Genomic DNA, 18,207 nt, shown 5'->3' with positions numbered 1-18,207 from the left:
TAAGTTTCATGTAATGGAATTGGTAATGTATATTGGGAATGAAAGGTGCTTCCACCGAGAAGTAAATTTGCAGCAATTCCTGTAGACGCTGTGGGTAAAACAGTACCACCACGACCTCTAATATAATGTATTAAAACTTTATACACATATTCAGGTGAATAGGATTCATAGCTGGCAGGCCCCTGACAGCAGGCTGGCCACCTGTCGATTCCGTGAGGAATGGGGCTCCCTCCTCCCTCCTGTCAGGGTCCGGGGTGCAGGTGAATGGGGTTCCTGGCTGGCAGGCCACTGACTGCAAGCTATCCAACAGCAGATTCTGTGAGGAATGGGGCTGCCTCCTCCCTACTGTCTGGGTCTGGTTTGAAGGCTGGCCACTCCCCCTGTTGGGCCAGACCCAGAGTTCTACCACGCTGTTGCCTCCACCTCAGCAACCCAGGGCTGACTGTTGCTGGGTGCTACTGGTGCTGCAAGGGTGGGTTCTTCCCTCACGCCTCATGGGAAACGGCTCGGGGAGGGCGCAGCCCTTGGCAAGGCAACCCAGGACTCAGTACTTCCACTCTCCACTCCGAGGGCAGGTTCCTGCCTGAAACCTCACCCACCAGGAAACAGCTGGGGGAGGGCACAGCTGTTTCCAAGACAACCTCTGCAGGATTGACTTCCTTCCAGTTGGTCGCACCTGAGGTCATGATATTACACCCAGGGTTTTTATATAAGTAGATGCTTTCCAGACTCATAGACAGGAAGAGCCTTGGTCGTATCTCTTTAGTTATAGGGTAGTTTTAGTAGTGAGATTCCTTGGATTTAGTGTTTAAAAAGAAATTTAAATAATGAAAGCCTATCAGAGTTCCATGCAATTAAGTAAATATTAAATGTAACCTAGTTTACTTTTAAAATGAACAAGACTTCGTAGAAGGGATTTTAGGTAATTTTGCTGCCCAAGTTGTAGTAATATTAATGCGTATAATGTCTGAGATGGTTAAGTGGTTGAATTCTGAACAAATTGAGTTTTGAAATGATAGTTTTCTTCCTGAACCTTTAAAATAATCTTCTCTAGTCTCATTCTGATTGATAGTTAAACCCTCTTCCCACCCCCTTTAATAAATAAAAATCCTCAAGCCCAGGCAGCATATCTCAGTGGCTGGGCATCAACCTATGAACCAAAAGGCCACAGTTCAATTCCCAGGCAAGGTACATGCCCAGGTTGCGGGCTCAATCCCCAGTGTGGGATTTGCAGGAGGCAGCTGGGCAATGATTATCTCTTATCATTGATATTTCTTTCTCTCTCTCTCCTTTCCTCTCTGAAATCAATTTAAAAAATATATTTTAAGGAATAAGTAAATAAATAAATCCTCAGAACAAAATCCAGAAAGAAATAAGTGGTAAACCAAGGGATAATGACCTTTTAAATATATATTTCTTTTGAAGGAGTTATGCTGAGGGCAATTTATATCTGTCTCACTAGGTTACTAAATATAGATTGAAGATATGTTTCAGAAGGAAAATGTACCTAAAACAATGAATTGTTTTATGAACAAATCTGTAAAGATAAAGAAGAACTATAAGAGATCATTGGAGCTGAGAACCAGCTTTAGCTCTGAGGCTCGACTCCAGCTCTGAGACCTCGGCTGCTGAAAGCAGGCATCTGGGTTTGCTTGGCTTCTAAAATTGAAACACTGTTGCAACTCCAGCTCTGAGGCCAGGCTGGCTGAAAGCAGGTCTCTGGGGTTTATTTAGCTTCTATAATTGCAACATTGTTTCTTAGAGTGCAGCTCAGAGGCTGGCAGCGGCAGGCGGGGAACCTTGGCTTCCTCCTTCACTGGAGCAAGCAAGCCTCCTGTTTGCTTCAGCTGCCTGGCTGCCGACCGCCATCTTGGTTGGCAGTTACTTTGCATATCGCCCTGATTAGCCAATGGGAAGCGTATTGGAGGTACGGTTAATTACTATGTTTGTCTATTATTAGATAGGATGGCTTTCAGAGAGGAAGGGAGACGGGGAGAGAGATAGAAACATCAATGATGAGAGAGACTCATCGATCGGCTGCCTCCTGCATGCCCCCCACTCGGGATCGAGCCCACCACACGGGCATGTGCTCTGACTGGGAATCAAACGGTGACCCTCTTGGTTCTTGGGTCGACGCTCACCGGTAAGCCACACCGGCCCGGCTGTCTGGGGATTTTAACCTGGAGATTCTTCAAACTAACCAGTAAACTTTCCCAGATTTCACCCGCTTCTGCTGGGGCCCGCCCCCAGCGAATCCCTTGTTCCCCAGGCAGGCCCCTCCCCGTGCCCCCAGGACTTCTGTGCATCTGCCCGCCCCCCCACATCCCCAACAATCCAGCACTGGGGGGCGGTGCTCACCCCTGGAGCCCAATGCTGTGTGAGGCTGAGCTTCCCAGGGGACCAAGCCCACAGGTCAGGCTTCCCTCTGCCCTCCTTCCTGCCTGAACATTAACTAGCTCATTGGAGGACAATTCAGTGTCAGGCCCTGGTGGCCACCCCCCACCTCCCGCCCCCGCCCACCTGTTCAGGTGCCTGCGTTGTCTCTGTAGTTTGCCTAGGAGCACAGCCTAAGCCAGTGATGGCGAACCTATGACACACGTGTCAGAGGTGACACGCGAACGAACTCATTGTTTTGGTTAATTTTTCTTGTTAAATGGCATTAAAATATATAAAATACATATCAAAAATATGTCTTTGTTTTAATATGGTTGCAAATATAAAAAAAAGAAGAACTATAAGAAATGAATATATATAGAAATAAAATTAAGTGTTTCTAAGTTGTACAGTTTTGAGAGAAAAAGGAATAATTATAAATGATAGAATATTTTAGATAAAAATATGTTGAAAGTGATTTTTCAAGATGGCTCTTAATCTTGAGATAAGGAAATGTGAAGAGTGGTAAATTGATCTGTTTATAATAAACCTTTTAATTAGTAAGAAAATTAAGATGATGTTTCTAACTAGTACAGCAGAAAAACTTGAGATGATAGTTTATTCCTTTATGCAAAAAAAATGGAAGTGGTAGAACTAAAGCAGTAGCATAATTTTATCCATTCTATCATAATTTTGTATATCTTTGGTTCTTTGTTAGGAAACACTGCATTGACTTATGCCTGTGCTGGAGGATTTGTTGACATTGTGAAAGTGCTACTTAATGAAGGTGCAAATATAGAAGATCATAATGAAAATGGACATACCCCCTTAATGGAAGCAGCCAGTGCAGGTCATGTGGAAGTTGCAAGAGTTCTTCTAGATCATGGGGCAGGCATCAACACTCATTCTAATGAATTCAAAGAAAGTGCTCTTACACTTGCCTGCTACAAAGGTACTCTATATATGTATGACTAGGGTTTTTTAAAATAACAACTTTGAATATTTGAGTATTGAGTATTTGATTTAATTTTATATTGCTTATGTTTTCCCTGTACTATATAATTATCTAGCTTACACCAAATTATATAGAAAGTACATTATAGCCTTTATTTCCTGAAGTTTACTTTACAATGTATGTTTCTTTTGTATTTTAATTCAAATTTATTCAATTAGCTATAAAGTCAACCAACTTTTAGCACAGATTTAGAGGGTTTCCATTCTTTAATGACTTTTGTTTTATATGATTTTCCCAGCCTTTATTTAACAGATAATTCACACTCAAATAATATAATAATCACACTTGATTCAAAAACCTGAAAAACACAGAATAGCATAAAGAAAAGAAATTTTATAATGGCAAGTATATTTGTAAGCAAATGTATATATACAGGCATACCTCTGTGATATTCCATTTCAGACAACTGTAATGAAGCAGTCTCTCAATAAAGTAAGCTGTAATCTTTTTGCAGGTGGAGGGTCTTGCCTTTAATTTATAAAAAAAAAAAAATGCAACATCTGTGAAGCGCAATAAGACATGGTATGCCTGTATTTTTAAATTAAACAATCATACTCTAACACTGTTTTGTAGTCCGCTTATTTTATTTAGCAGTACATCATGAACATTTTGCCATCTCAATATTTTTGTAATACAACTTGTGATGGTTACATTGTATTTCACGATTGCATTTAGTAGTGGATTTGGCTGCAAAACCTAAATTAATAGTAATCTGAACAAAAGAGAAGCCTTTTCACTTTTATTTAAAACAAATCCAGGGGTGGGCTGTCTAGGACTAGTATGGCAGTTTTATTATTATCTAGATCTCAGCATTCTAATTTTCTGTTTCACCATCCTAATATCTGGTTTTTATCCTCAATGTTGCCAAGATGGTAGCTATGGCCCCAGCAATACATAGTCTAGGAAGGAGGAAGAGGATAAGAGCAAATTGGGGATGCCTTCCAATATATTAAGCTACCTTTAAGAAATTTCCTAGCAGTTCTTCCATATAGCTAGCTCCCACTTACATTTCATTGGCCACACATAGCAACAAGGGAGCCTGGGAAATGTAGTCTTTTAGTCAGGCAAATTGCCACTCAGATAAAAATCAGAGTTCTGTTATTAAGGAATATTTGAGAGAATGGATATTGAGTAGGGAACTAGCCGTCTCTGTCAAATACATCCAATGGATGCACCATAATTGCCTATTTTTGGACATACAAATTGTTCCCAGTTTTTCACTACTATTAACAACACTGAGATAACATCCTTGTGCAGACATCTTTGCCTAATCTCTGATTATTTCCTTAGGCTAAATTCCTGGAAGGGAATTACTGGGTCAAAAGGTATGGGCATTTTTAACCCTTTGCGGTCCAATTTTATTTTTGGAATTCAAACTGTCTGGTCCAAATTAATTGACGGGATTGAATGTTGAACCGGTTTGCGGTGTCAACCTCAGCCTCGACGTTGGACCTGCTATTAGCGCCTGGTCTGTCGAGTCAGCCTCTACATTGGACTGAAAAGGGTTAAGGCTTCTGATACATATTGCCAAATTGCTTTCTAGAAAGGTTGAACCAATTTATACTCCCACCAGCAGTGTTTGAGAGTGCCCTTTACCTTATCCTATACCCTCACCAACACTGAGTATTATCATTCTTCATAATATTTGCCATTTTGGTAGTAAAAAATGGTGTGTCGTCTTAATTTGCATTTGTTTAATAGGAAGGTTTAATATTTTTTCATCAAGTTTAATATTCATGAAGTTTAATATTAATTTGCATTATTTTACATTACCATTTTATGTCCATCCATTTTTCTACTGCAATGTTTGTCTTTTTCTTATTGACTATTAAGGTTTTTTTAATATTAAATGTATCAAGAAGGTTGAAATTATTTTGATGGAGTTTTCATTCCCAAAGTGAGTTTATGGTTATTATTTTAAAACTGTTTTTCTGAAAAATGATCCAGACATACTTTAGCTGACATTTTATTTGATTTCAGTGTTTTGATTTGATAGTTTATATAGATTAAATAAAAGAATAAGTATTATTCATTTGAATTATGTGCTTTGGACTAATTTGCTTTTAAAAACCAATATACCTTGCTGAAAGGCTGCTTATTATTTTGGATTGGTTTTGTAAAACTGTCATTGATTTATTCAATGCAAAATTTTTGTATAGACATCTGAAAGAAAAAGAGTTCCCATTTTAATACTTTATATTAAATTGATACTCAGTTCTTTAGAAATATAGTTTTAAAATTTGTGTTCTTTTTTGAAGGCCATTTGGATATGGTTCGCTTTCTACTTGATGCCGGTGCAGATCAAGAGCACAAAACAGATGAGATGCACACTGCCTTAATGGAGGCTTGCATGGTAATTTTAAATTGCACTCAAGATTTTGGGGGAAGAAAAGGTCATGTTTGTTTAACTCTTTAAGGATTAATATTATATTTTTAGAAAAATATTATGACAACAGTAGATTTTTTAAATTTTGACAATACTAAAGAGGGAAAGGGAAATATCTATTTTATTTACCTTTTGATAGTAAATCTCTCAATTTAGTACAAAAGTCAGTCTTGACAGTGTTATTTCCAACTCACTGATACACTTTTTTTATTTTTCCCCCCATTTTTTTAATGTGGTAAAATACACAACATAAAATTTACCATCTTAACTATGTCTTCTTCATGGATTAATCCTTTTATTATTTGTAAAGTCTGTATCTCTGGTAATTTTCTTTGTTCTGAGGTCTGCTTTATCTGATTATTAATAGTAGCTACGCCTGCTTCCCTTTGATTAATGTTTGCCCACTAAATTTTTTTTCCTAACTTTGATATGTTTGATCTGCCTCTATTATTATACTGAAGTGAATTTCTTAATTGGTTTGTTTAGATCATTTATATTTAAATATAAATATTGTTATGGTGTTTTTATATTCTGGTTCTATGTTGAAATTTATTTTTTTGTCTGTTTTCTCCATTTTTTTAACTTTTCTGTAATTTATCATTAATAGTTATTTTGAAGTCTTTTTCTGTTAACTCCTATCTTTTTGATTCAGTTCTGGATCTACTTTTATTGGTTATTTTATATCTTGATAATTAGTCACTTTTTCCTGCCTCTTAATATGTCTAGTATTTCAATTGTAAACCATATGCTGTGAATGATACCTTTTATGTCTGGATTATCCTGTCTTTTTAAGACTGTTAAGTTTTGTTCTAGCAGGCAGTTAAATTACCAGTGGATCACTCTGATCCTATTGAGGCTTAATTCCAGCTTTACTCTTACTCCTTAGTCCTTACTCTTTGATCCTAGAGTAAGGGATTCTAGGTCCTACTTCTACTGTATGGCCTTCTATGATCTCAACTGATAGCCTGGGATATTCACCAAGGTCTTTTTTTTTTTTCTTAATCCTCACCGAGGACATGTTTATTTTCTTGATTTTAGAGAGGATGGAGGGAAAGACATTGATATGAGAGAGAAACATCAATCCGTTGTCTTATGTATACACACCCTGACCGGGGATCGAACCTCAAACCTTTTGGTGTACGGACAATGCTCTAATCAACTGAGCTATCCGGCCAGGGCTCACCAAGGTCTTTTCATTGTAGCTGAATCTGAACTCTCAAAGTCTCCCACCTTTCAGGAGCCTTCTCTGCTATGTATCCTGGAGGCTCATCTTTGATGTGTTTCTAACGCAGGAGTTGCCCAAGTATCTGAGGATGATTTTAAATAGATTTTTGGGACTCCTCCATATCTTCTTTTTCTCAGTTATCCTGCTCACACTCCCTAAGTCCTAAGTATTTGGCTGACTTGTGTTCTGGTTTTGTTCCCTTTACCCACAGAAATGTTCACTCTTTGTTTAGGCTCTATTTACTTTGGCCATGGTTGGAAAGAAACCAAATAAACTGAAGTGAATGTACAGTTCATCTCATTGCTCCTTTCTTTCAATGATCGTGTTACCCTAGCCCCTAGCTTGGTTGCTGCCCAATGCCTCCCATTGCTTTATCTATTTTTTTCCTAATTTTTATAGTTAAGTCCAATACCAGCTATTGTTCTATGGCTAGGACATTTAAAGGCTTAGAATTTAAAAAACTTTTAAAAATAATGATATTAGACCTTTAAGAGTGGATTATTTATTTTATTATTCTTTTGGCAAAATTAATATTGTTCAGTAATATCAAAAAGTGCTTAGTATAGTTTCTCTTTTACTATATGTATTCAAGATATGTTAACAGAATCCATAAAGGATCTTTAAAAATTCACATAAGTTCAAGCAAAAACAATTTATTAGGAGCCTCCAGGAGCTTGGCACAGTCAGTAGTTCCCTGATCTGGAAACACTTATAAATCTTTATTTTCTTTTCAATTAGAAATGTATTTCAAACACCAAATAACTCAATACAGTGATTTGGTTAAAATATATTTTATTTTACATATATTTGAAGAATTAGTAAAACCAAAAAAAAATAGTAAATTAGTAAAACTAAAATTTTAATGTGAAGACATTTGTGTTTGACATTGTATCAAAAATTATTAAAGCTAGGCTAGTCATTTAGTTAAGTATAATGAAACTCTTGATGGTTGCCGAAATCTGACATTTAAGTAAAGCTTCTTTAATTATTTCTTTAATAAAAGAATTGCCCAACCTTATAAAACCTTAGTTTTGTACTCAGTCTTTACTTTTCATTAGCAGTATTTTGGTCATTTAAAAAATATTAAACAACATGGCATCTGACTTTATATACCACAACAAGAATTAAGGCCTACATAAATTTTTTAATTAAAGAATTTTAAACTGACAAGAGGGTATTTATGATAGAGAGGTATAGAATGAATACCCTCTATGAGACTATTTAATGGCCTTACTGAGATACTTAGTTTTATGTCTTTGTAAAATTCATTGCTTCATTGCAGCAAGCTAGTGATGAGGAAAAATACAGGGTAATATCAGTCCTTGGGGGTTTACCTTGATGACATAATCCCAAGTGGTAATGACTTCACAGAATTTGTTGTTATTTTTTTGCCAAGTCTTTGTTTCTTAAATAGATCTAACGTAATTTCTACACTTAAACATGACACCTAAGTTTGAGGGTAAAACTGTATTTGACCTGGCAGTAGCAGAAACATTATTCTAAGGTACTATCTACTATAGATGTAACAGTTTTTTTGAACTTCAAAGAAGATAGAAATTCAAAATTATTTGAAATTGTCACTGTATGTCACAAGTATGATTATTTTAGAAAATTTGGGGTTTGTTCAAAAGTAAAGTAAAATAATTTTAATGGGCTTTTGATAAGATAGATATTAAATTGCTCAGATGGGCATGATAATGTGTATGCATCTACACTGCATCTTTCTGTGTTTTCTCAATCTCTTTTGGCACTTTAAAAATCTCCAAATGATTTTCTTCCTCTTGTTTTACTTTTTAAAATCTGCAGGATGGACATGTAGAAGTAGCACGTTTGCTTTTGGATAGTGGTGCTCAAGTGAACATGCCTGCAGATTCATTCGAGTCTCCGTTAACACTAGCTGCCTGTGGAGGACATGTTGAATTGGCAGCTCTACTTATTGAAAGGGGAGCAAATCTTGAAGAAGTTAATGATGAAGGATATACTCCCTTGATGGAAGCTGCTCGGGAAGGACATGAGGAGATGGTGGCACTACTTTTAGCACAAGGTAAAGTAGATTTACTTCTTTAATAAAAAAATTAATTTCTTTTTGATGTTTTGTGTCAGTATCAATGAAGTTTACTACAACTAAAATATTTTTTTGCGCCGATGGACTGAACCCCAAAAGCAGAGATGATAGAGATGGTTATTATAATTCAAAACAATTACTTTAATTATTTTGTAACTAATTTTGTCTATTTTTATGCTCTCCCCAGGAGCAAATATAAATGCCCAGACAGAAGAAACCCAAGAAACAGCTTTGACTTTGGCTTGCTGTGGAGGATTTTCTGAAGTTGCAGACTTCCTGATTAAGGCAGGGGCTGATATAGAACTTGGCTGCTCCACACCTCTCATGGAGGCTTCTCAGGAAGGACACCTGGAGTTGGTTAAATATTTACTGGCTGCCGGTACGTGGCTTTAAAAATGCCTTTTAGAAAAAGATTTTTATGTTGCTTTCATAAGTTTAACAATTAGACTTAACTTTTTCATATCTTCCAAAGTTGAAGGACAGCTGTGCCACAATTTAACTGCTATTCTTAGGCTCCTGACTCTCTAAAAATGTCATTTTGTAAAACTTTTTTTTTAAAATATATTTTTATAGATTTCAGAGAGGAAGACAGAGGGAGAGAGAGAAACTTCAATGATGTGAGAGAATCACTGATCGGCTGCCTCCTGCATGCCCCCTACTGGGACTGAGCCCAAAACCTGAGCAGGTGCCCTTGACTGGAACTGAACCTGGGACCTTTCAGTCCCCAGGCCGATGCTCTATCCACTGAGCCAAACCGGGTAGGGCTCTAAAAATGTCATTCAATAAATTTTTTCTTATTGTTACTAATGGCTGCTTAGTGACCATAGGCTTCTTTTGTTTGTTTTTTTAAGACTGAACTTTTTCTTGTTGTTAATTCTCACCTGAAGATATTTTTTTTCCCCTTGCTTTTCAGAGAAAGTGGAAGGGAGGTGGAAAGAGAGACAGAAACATTGATGTGAGAGGTGCTTTCCCTTCCCTGGAGCACGCCTTTCTATTTCCCTCCCCTCCCGTACCCACCCCACATTCCCCCAGGCACATTACTATTAGATTCCTCATTCAAGCTCCAAGAGCCCTTCCTTTACCTCTATAACTTATTTCCTAAGCCCATTTTTTCTAGAAATTACTTTTTCTGCCTCTGTAGTTTACCCAATAAATGTTCTCTTACAAAAAAAAAAAAGAAATACATCAATATGAGAGAGCCACATTGACCGGTTGCCTCTTGTAGGTACCCCGACCAGGGCGGGAGAGCAAACCCACAACCCAGATATGTGCCCTTGCCCAAAATCGAACCCGAGACCCATTGGTGTGTGGGCGAACACTAACCATTGAGCACACCAGCCAGGACTTAACTTTAAAAAAATAAATTTTTATTGATTTTAGAGAGGGAGAGGGGGAGGGAGGGGAGAGAGAAAGAAAGTGAGAGAAACATCGATGGGAGAGAGAAACATCAATTGGCTGCTGTGACCAGCAATTGAACCCCTTACCTTTTGGTGCACAGGACACCGCTCAACCAACTGAGCCACACCAGCCAGGGCCATTGGCTTCTTATTGGCCTTTTCTCTCCAGTGAATGGTTTGTGGCTTCTGGAAAAGAGAGACTAACATCTAGTCTTTCTGCTACTAAGAGGAGGTGGGGATGACACTATAGAGATAATTTGGTACCTTTAAGCCTGCTCATTTCTTGACATTTCTGAGTTTTCACACACACACACACACACACACACACACACACACACACAGGAGTTTGATTTTTTGCAAAAGTACTTACTATTAAAATAATTTGCCTTTATACATTGTTAAGCAATAATACAGCAAAGTAAGAATATACCAAATGGGCCCTAACCGGTTTGGCTCAGAGGATAGAGCATCGGCCTGCGGTCATCGATGTTTCTAACTCTCTATCCCTCTCCTTTCCTCTCTGTGAAAAATCAATAAAATATATTAAAAAAAAATAAAGTTCTTAACTCTTAGAGATACAAACTATAACGTATTCATGGAAGGAATGACCTCTGAGACTTACTTCCTTAAAAAAAAAAAAAGAATATACCAAATGAATTGATTCAGGTAGATGTAAACCTTTATATAATATAATTATCCTATATGTTGTATTTGTTTAAAACTATGTAAAGGAAAATGTTTAGCAAAATTTGATTCATCCTTTTTGGACTTTCACTGTTAAACATTAATTTAAATATAGCCCAGCCTCAATTTTTCTTTTGAATTATTATTTAAATAATTTCTTAATCCAGATGGTTAATAGTTCAGATGATTATTTAGATTTTGAATTAGTGCACAAACTGACCATACAAGCAGATCTCTTCCCTGACTCAGATACTATTAATCACTATAATTAGTATATGCATTATTCAGTCACTGTTCCTTCATCATTTTCAGTAACTATGTCCCATTCAAGAGTCTTTCTCATGTTGGTTACACCTCAATTAAAAAATAGTCTTTCTGCCTGGCTGGTGTGGCTCAGTGGTTGAGCTTTGACCTATGAACCAGGAGGTCATGGTTCGATTCCTGGTTAGGGCACATGCTCAGATTACAGGCTTGATCCCTGGTGTGGGGCATGTAGGAGGCAGCTGACCAATGATTCTCTCTCATCATTGATGTTTCTATCTGTATCTTTCTCTCCCTTCCTCTCTGAAATCAATAAAAACATATTTTTAAAAAATTATTGAATGTCAAACATTCTGCTAATTATTAATTACCCCTGGCCCCTGTATAGTAAATTATTAAACACATTATTATAGATATAGAAACTAATGCACAATCATGTTTCATAATTTCCCTAATGTATCCCAGCTAATAAGTGACAGAGTCAATACTTAGAACTCCTAATATTTTTATTACATCACCATTGATTCTCGTATTGAGCTACTTTTGCTAATTTGAAGCATAGTTTCCAAAATTATCTTAGATATTTGAGAATCACTTTTTTATATGATCACTACCTAGAAAAATTTTTTTCTAGATTAAAGTATGATTTATTTACATAAAGTTCTTCTTTTAGCACTAAAGAAAAATCCAATAGGTCTTTTTAAAAAATCTTTATTGTTGAAAGTATTACAGATGTCTCCCATTCCCCCCCCCATTGACTCCTAGCCTGCCTCTGCCCCCAATATGTCTTTTAATACATTGCCTACACAATTTTCTAAAAATGAAAAACTTTTTTTATGGCATTTTTCCACACCATATAGAAAATGTAATTTAATGAATCCTAAGAACCCATTATCAGCATTAGCAATTTTTAATTTATGGCTAGTCTCATTTCATCTATATGTCCTTCAATCCCCCATTATTTTTATAAAATTATTTTGATTTAAAATAATTTGATTTTAAAAATTTTTGCTGAGATAAAATTATATTGTGAAATGCTTACCATAATAAGTGTAGCTAACATCTGTCACCATACATAGTTACAAAAATATTTTTAAATTAAAATTTTAATTTTTAAATGTGAAAGTAAATTATTTTTAAAGTAAACTTATTATTTTTTAAATATTGTTGATTTTTATTTTTTGGAAGGGAGAGGGATAGAGAGTTAGAAACATCAATGAGAAAGAGAGAGAAGCATTGATCAGCTGACTCCTGCACGCCCCCTGCTGGGGATGTTGCCCACAACCAAGGTACATGCCCTTGACCGGAATCGAACCTGGGACCCTTCAGTCTGCAGGCTGACGCTCTATCCACTGAGCCAAATCGGCTAGGGCTAAAATAAACTTATTTTTATAAATTAATTATAAAAAATATTTCAATATGTATCTCTAAAATATAATATTTCAAAAAGTAACAGTGTACCCTGGCTGGTGTGGCTTAGTTGGTTGGAAATCATTCCGTGCACCAAAAAGTTGCCGGTTGGATTCCTAATCGGGGCATATGCCCAGGTTGTGAGCTCCATTCCCCAGTTGAAAGTGGTTGAGCGTCAACCTATGAACCAGGAGGTCACGGTTCAATTCCTGGTCAGGGAACATGCCCGGGTTGCGGGCTTGATCCCCAGTGTGTGGCTTGCAGGAAATAGCCAATCAATGATTCTCTCTCATTGATGTTTCTATATTTCTCCCTTCCTCTCTGAAATCAATAAAAATATATTTTTAAAAAGTAAAAATACTATTTCCTACCTAAATTTTTTAGTATAATTAAATATCCAAGGAGTTTTCATAATTTCCTGAAAATCCTATAAATGTGTATGTTTGTGTAATGCCTTTTGTGAATCAGTATTCAAATAAGATTCATATAATAACTATTGGTAAATATGTCTCTTAAATCTGTAGGCTCCCCTTCCATCTTTCTTTTCTTATTCCTTCTAAGTTTTGGTTAAAGAAATGGAATGTTGTCCTAGCCAGTTTGGCTCAGTGGATAGAGCGTGGGCCTGCAGACTGAAGGTTTGATTCTGGTCAGGGGCACATGCCCGGGTTTCGGGCTCGATCCCCAGTGGAGGGGCATGCAGGAGGCAGCCAATCAATGATTATCTCTTTCATCATTGAAGTTTCTGTCTCTCTCCCTCTTCCTTCCTCTCTGAAATCAATAAAAGTATATATTTTTTAAAAGGAATGCTTATGTTTTAGGCTCTCTATAGTACAGATTTTGTTAATTACATTTCCATTTCATTTAATTTGTTTTTCTGTCCCTTGGATTTCCTATAAAGTAATAGTTAGATCTAAAAACTTAACTGAATTAGATGTGTGTGTGTGTGTGTGTGTGTGTGTGTGTTTACTAGACTATTTTATACGTAGTATTTGTTATTTATAGTATTTATTATCTTGAGATAATAAATGTTTGATGTCTCTTTTTGTAATATTATCAGCCATTGATGATCATTGCTTAGATCCATTAATTCAGTAGGTTTTCAATGTGGTGATATTGTAAAGTCGACTGTTTCTTCTTTTCTTGTCTATTAGCTAGACTATGTCTATAAAGAAAAACTTCCCCTCATGAACTATTTGATTACTCTTAGGTGTAAATAATATATGAATAGCAGTATAAATGTTTGATTTTTTTTTTAAGTTCCCACAAGGGTCTTTCTCTTTTTTAATCCTCACCTGAGGACATGTTACACCAACTCTAGAGAGAGAAAGGGGGAGAGAGAAACATCATCGGCTGTCTACCACATGCACCCAACTAGGGATCGAACCTGCAACCCAGGCACATCCCCTGACCAGAATTGAACCCTCGACCCATTGTTGCACCGGGACATGATCCAACCAGATGCTCCAACCAACCCAGCCATCTGGCCAGGGTTTTTTTCACCCTTTACTAGAGACCCGGTGCACAGGATTTGTGCACTGATGGGGGCATGGCCTGCGGGGATCTGCCCGCTGTGGGAGTGCCGCTCATCCTGGTCAGCTGAGCGGCTGTGGACTTGCCCTCTGAGAGGCTGCTCCCTGGTCCGGCATCTTCCATGGAGCCAGAGCACTCACCTCCGGGCCCAGGGACAATAGCACTGAGAGGCAGTGGGGTAGGCCTTAGTCCCATGGTGGCCACAAACCCACCTCCCAGCCTCTGGGGTCAGCTCTGTGAGCCTAGCAGCTGCAGCAGTGCTACACAGCCTGCGGGCATCCAGAGAGGGCGGCAGGGAGTGAGGAGGAGGAGCCTGGGACGAGGAGGTGATGATCGCAGCCTGGGTTCCTGCCCATCGGCCCGGGGTTTCCAGTAGGAGCAGCCACTCATCCCAGTCAGCCGAGCTTTGCTCCCACTGTGGTAGCACACGGACCACCAGGGGGCAGCTCCTGCATTGAGCGTCTGCCCCCTGGTGGTCAGTGCGCGTCATAGCGACTGGTTGACCTGTCTATTCTACTTGTTCAGCCATTTGGGTCGCTGGGCTTTTATTATATAGGATTAATATTTCCAAAATAATGAGGTGTTCCTCTAGCATCCTTCAGTAATGACCAATAAAGTATTTTATTTGTTTGTTTGTTTACTTATTTAGTCCTCACCCCAGGACATGCATAGAGAGAGGGGAAAAAAAGAGGGAGGAAGAGAGAGAAAGAGAAACATCAATGTGAGACAGGAACATTGATCGGTTGCTTTCCATATGTGTCCAACTGGGGATCAAACCCACACCCCAGGTATGTGGCCAAGAATCGAATAGCCAACCTTTTGGTGTACAGGATGACGCTAAACCAACTGAGCCACTCCTGCTGGGCAAGTGTTTTTATGTTTTGATATGGACATTATTTTGAACTCTTGGATTTAAACATCTATGATGGCTTTTACCTCACCACAGTCCTCATTTTTGTTTTTAATGTAAAAATTGTCACAAGGCACTGGCAATTTGACTATCTTTGATCAATAAGATTATCTCCTAAATTCTTTTGATATGATCTCATTATAGTCTTTGAGGTTTCTTTGCTTTTTTGTTGTTAATCCTCATCTGAGGACGTTTTTTCACTGATTTTTTGAGAGTGGAAAGGAGAGGGAGAGACAGAAAGAAAGATCGCTGTAAGAGAGACATATCAGTGTGGTTGCCTCAGCACACACGGGATCAAACCTTCAACCCAGGTACATGCCCTCGACTGGAATTGAACCTGGGGTCCTTCAGTCTGCGGGCCGACACTCTATCCCAGCGGTTCTCAATTTGTGGGTCAATACCCCTTTGGCGTTCAAACGACCCTTTCACCAGGGTCGCCTAAGACCATCGGAAAACACATATATAATTACATGTTGTTTTTGTGATTAATCACTATGCTTTAATGATGTTCAATTTGTAACAATGAAAATACATCCTGCATATCAGATATTTACATTATGATTCATAACAGTAGCAAAATTACAGTTATGAAGTAGCAATGAAAATAATTTTATGGTTGGGGGTCACCACAACATGAGGAACTATTAAAGGGTCGCGGCATTAGGAAGGTTGAGAGCCACTGTTCTAGCCACTGAGCCAAACCAGCTAGTGCGAGGTTTCTTTGCTTTCTGATATGCTCATCTTTGCAGCTTTTGCCCCAGTCTTGGAACCAATCATTTTTTCTAAGAAGCACTCATTCCACTTAGTAGGAAATGATACTCAGAGACCACAATCTAAGTTAAAAGTGCTGTTTCTGCTTGGTCTATCATTGTCTCTGGTCTTTATAATTGGTCAGATTTAGGAAATATTTATTTTTCTTATAGATAAAATACGTCATGAGTTCATGTCAATACTTCTAATACTAACCTCAGCAATGTCATGTCTGTCTTCTCTTAATGCCAAAAAATTTCACTTCTTGCCAAAGGATTACTCATTTTATTTTTATCACAGTATCTATAGAACTGTCTCAGAATACAATCCAACACTACCACCAATATGATTTCTGAAAACTGATATTTTTTTGTTTTTGTAGCTCTTTCATTTCTTATGGTATTTCTTATGAGGATGTGAAGGCAGATTTTACTGTGCTTTAAAATCATTTGGTATAGCCAAAACCGGTTTGGCTCAGTGGATAGAGCGTCAGCCTGCGGACTGAGAGGTCCCGGGTTCGATTCCGGCAAGGGCACGTGCCTGGGTTGCGGGCACATCCCCAGTGGGGGATGTGCAGGAGGCGGCTGATCGATGTTTCTCTCTCATTGATGTTTCTAACTCTATCTCTCTCCCTTCCTCTCTGTGAAAAATCAATAAAATATATTTTAAAAAAATAAATAAAAAAATAAAATCATTTGGTATAGTTTCTGTGTGACTAAAAGCATTTTTACAAAGTATATTTAAAGGAAAATTAGGATATTTAAGATACATACCAATAGTTTCATCAGGTTTTTTGTTGTTTTTTTGTTCTGTTTTTTTTTTTAACATTTAGGACTATTGTGAAGTAAAAGCCATCATAGTAAAAGCTCTCATAATAGTATCCATATCAAATTTAATTTTTAAAAATATGTTTTTATTGGTTTAAGAGAGGGAAAAAGAGATAGAAATATCAATGATGAGAGAGAATCATTGATCAGCTGCCTCCTACATGCCTCCTAGGAATTGAGCCCCAAATCTGGGCATGTGCCCTACCAGGAATTGAACTGTGACCTCCTGGTTCATGTGTCAATGCTCAACTCCTGTGCCATACTGGCGAGGCTTCATACTTCAAGTTTATCAGTTTCACCAAATTGCAAAATTAAACTATTTAATATAATGTATAATTCACAAAGTGAATTTATGATTGTTTTTTGTTTGCTAGGTGCTAATGTTCATGCTACAACAGCAACAGGAGACACAGCCTTAACCTATGCTTGTGAAAATGGACATACAGATGTTGCAGATGTTTTACTTCAAGCAGGGGCTGATTTAGTAAGATATTTTTAATTTCAAATATTTTTGTTTTAATTCTCATTTATTTCTTTTTAACATTTAGAAAAAGCTAATAAAGTTCAATAGTTTGCATGCTTTATATAAAATATCTTTAAAAAACACTTGGCTCTTTGTGAGGGAGGAAGAGAGAGAAAGAGAAACATCAATGTGAGACAGGAACATTGATCGGTTGCTTTCCATATGTGTCCAACTGGGGATCAAACCCACACCCCAGGTATGTGGCCAAGAATCGAATAGCCAACCTTTTGGTGTACAGGATGACGCTAAACCAACTGAGCCACTCCTGCTGGGCAAGTGTTTTTATGTTTTGATATGGACATTATTTTGAACTCTTGGATTTAAACATCTATGATGGCTTTTACCTCACCACAGTCCTCATTTTTGTTTTTAATGTAAAAATTGTCACAAGGCACTGGCAATTTGACTATCTTTGATCAATAAGATTATCTCCTAAATTCTTTTGATATGATCTCATTATAGTCTTTGAGGTTTCTTTGCTTTTTTGTTGTTAATCCTCATCTGAGGACGTTTTTTCACTGATTTTTTTTTGTTTGTTAATTTTTTTAGAGAGCGAGTGGAAGGGAGGGCAGAGGCTAAAGAGAGAAACATTGATGTGAGAGAGACACATCAATTGGTTGCCTCCTGCATATGCCCTGACCTCGGCCAGGGATCAAGCCTGCAACTGAGGTGTATGCCCTTGACTGGAATCAAACCTAGGACCCTTCAGTCCACAGGCCGACGCTCTCCACCAAGCCAACCCGGCTACGGCTGCTGTCTCTTGTAAGAGGCCCTGTAGCACCGTGGGAAGGGCTATGACAAGGGAGCCAGCCTGCCTGGGTTCCCAGCTTCCCCACTTCCTGGCTGTGTGG

The 18,207-nt window shown here is 37.8% G+C and overlaps 1 protein-coding gene across 11 annotated transcripts in view; it reads left to right on the top strand.

Moving 5' to 3' along the window:
• Positions 1-18,207, top strand: part of LOC102774714 (ankyrin repeat and KH domain-containing protein 1) — a 134,672-nt gene that overhangs the window by 35,047 nt on the left and 81,418 nt on the right. For 10 of the 11 annotated variants that reach the window (XM_015569608.1, XM_015569607.1, XM_015569609.1 and 7 more), the window contains exons 6-10: positions 3,092-3,325; positions 5,647-5,741; positions 8,806-9,043; positions 9,252-9,443; positions 17,208-17,317. In XM_015569608.1, the coding sequence (XP_015425094.1) occupies positions 3,092-3,325; positions 5,647-5,741; positions 8,806-9,043; positions 9,252-9,443; positions 17,208-17,317 (869 nt within the window). The remainder of the gene's footprint in view (positions 1-3,091; positions 3,326-5,646; positions 5,742-8,805; positions 9,044-9,251; positions 9,444-17,207; positions 17,318-18,207) is intronic. The other variant, XM_006772427.2, reaches the window with a different exon arrangement.

Source organism: Myotis davidii, unplaced genomic scaffold (genome assembly GCF_000327345.1).
Source record: "Myotis davidii unplaced genomic scaffold, ASM32734v1 scaffold545, whole genome shotgun sequence".
NCBI classification, from domain to species: Eukaryota; Metazoa; Chordata; class Mammalia; order Chiroptera; family Vespertilionidae; genus Myotis; species Myotis davidii.
The sequence above is the reverse complement of the archived record's forward strand: the minus strand, read 5'-3'. Positions and strand labels throughout refer to the sequence as shown.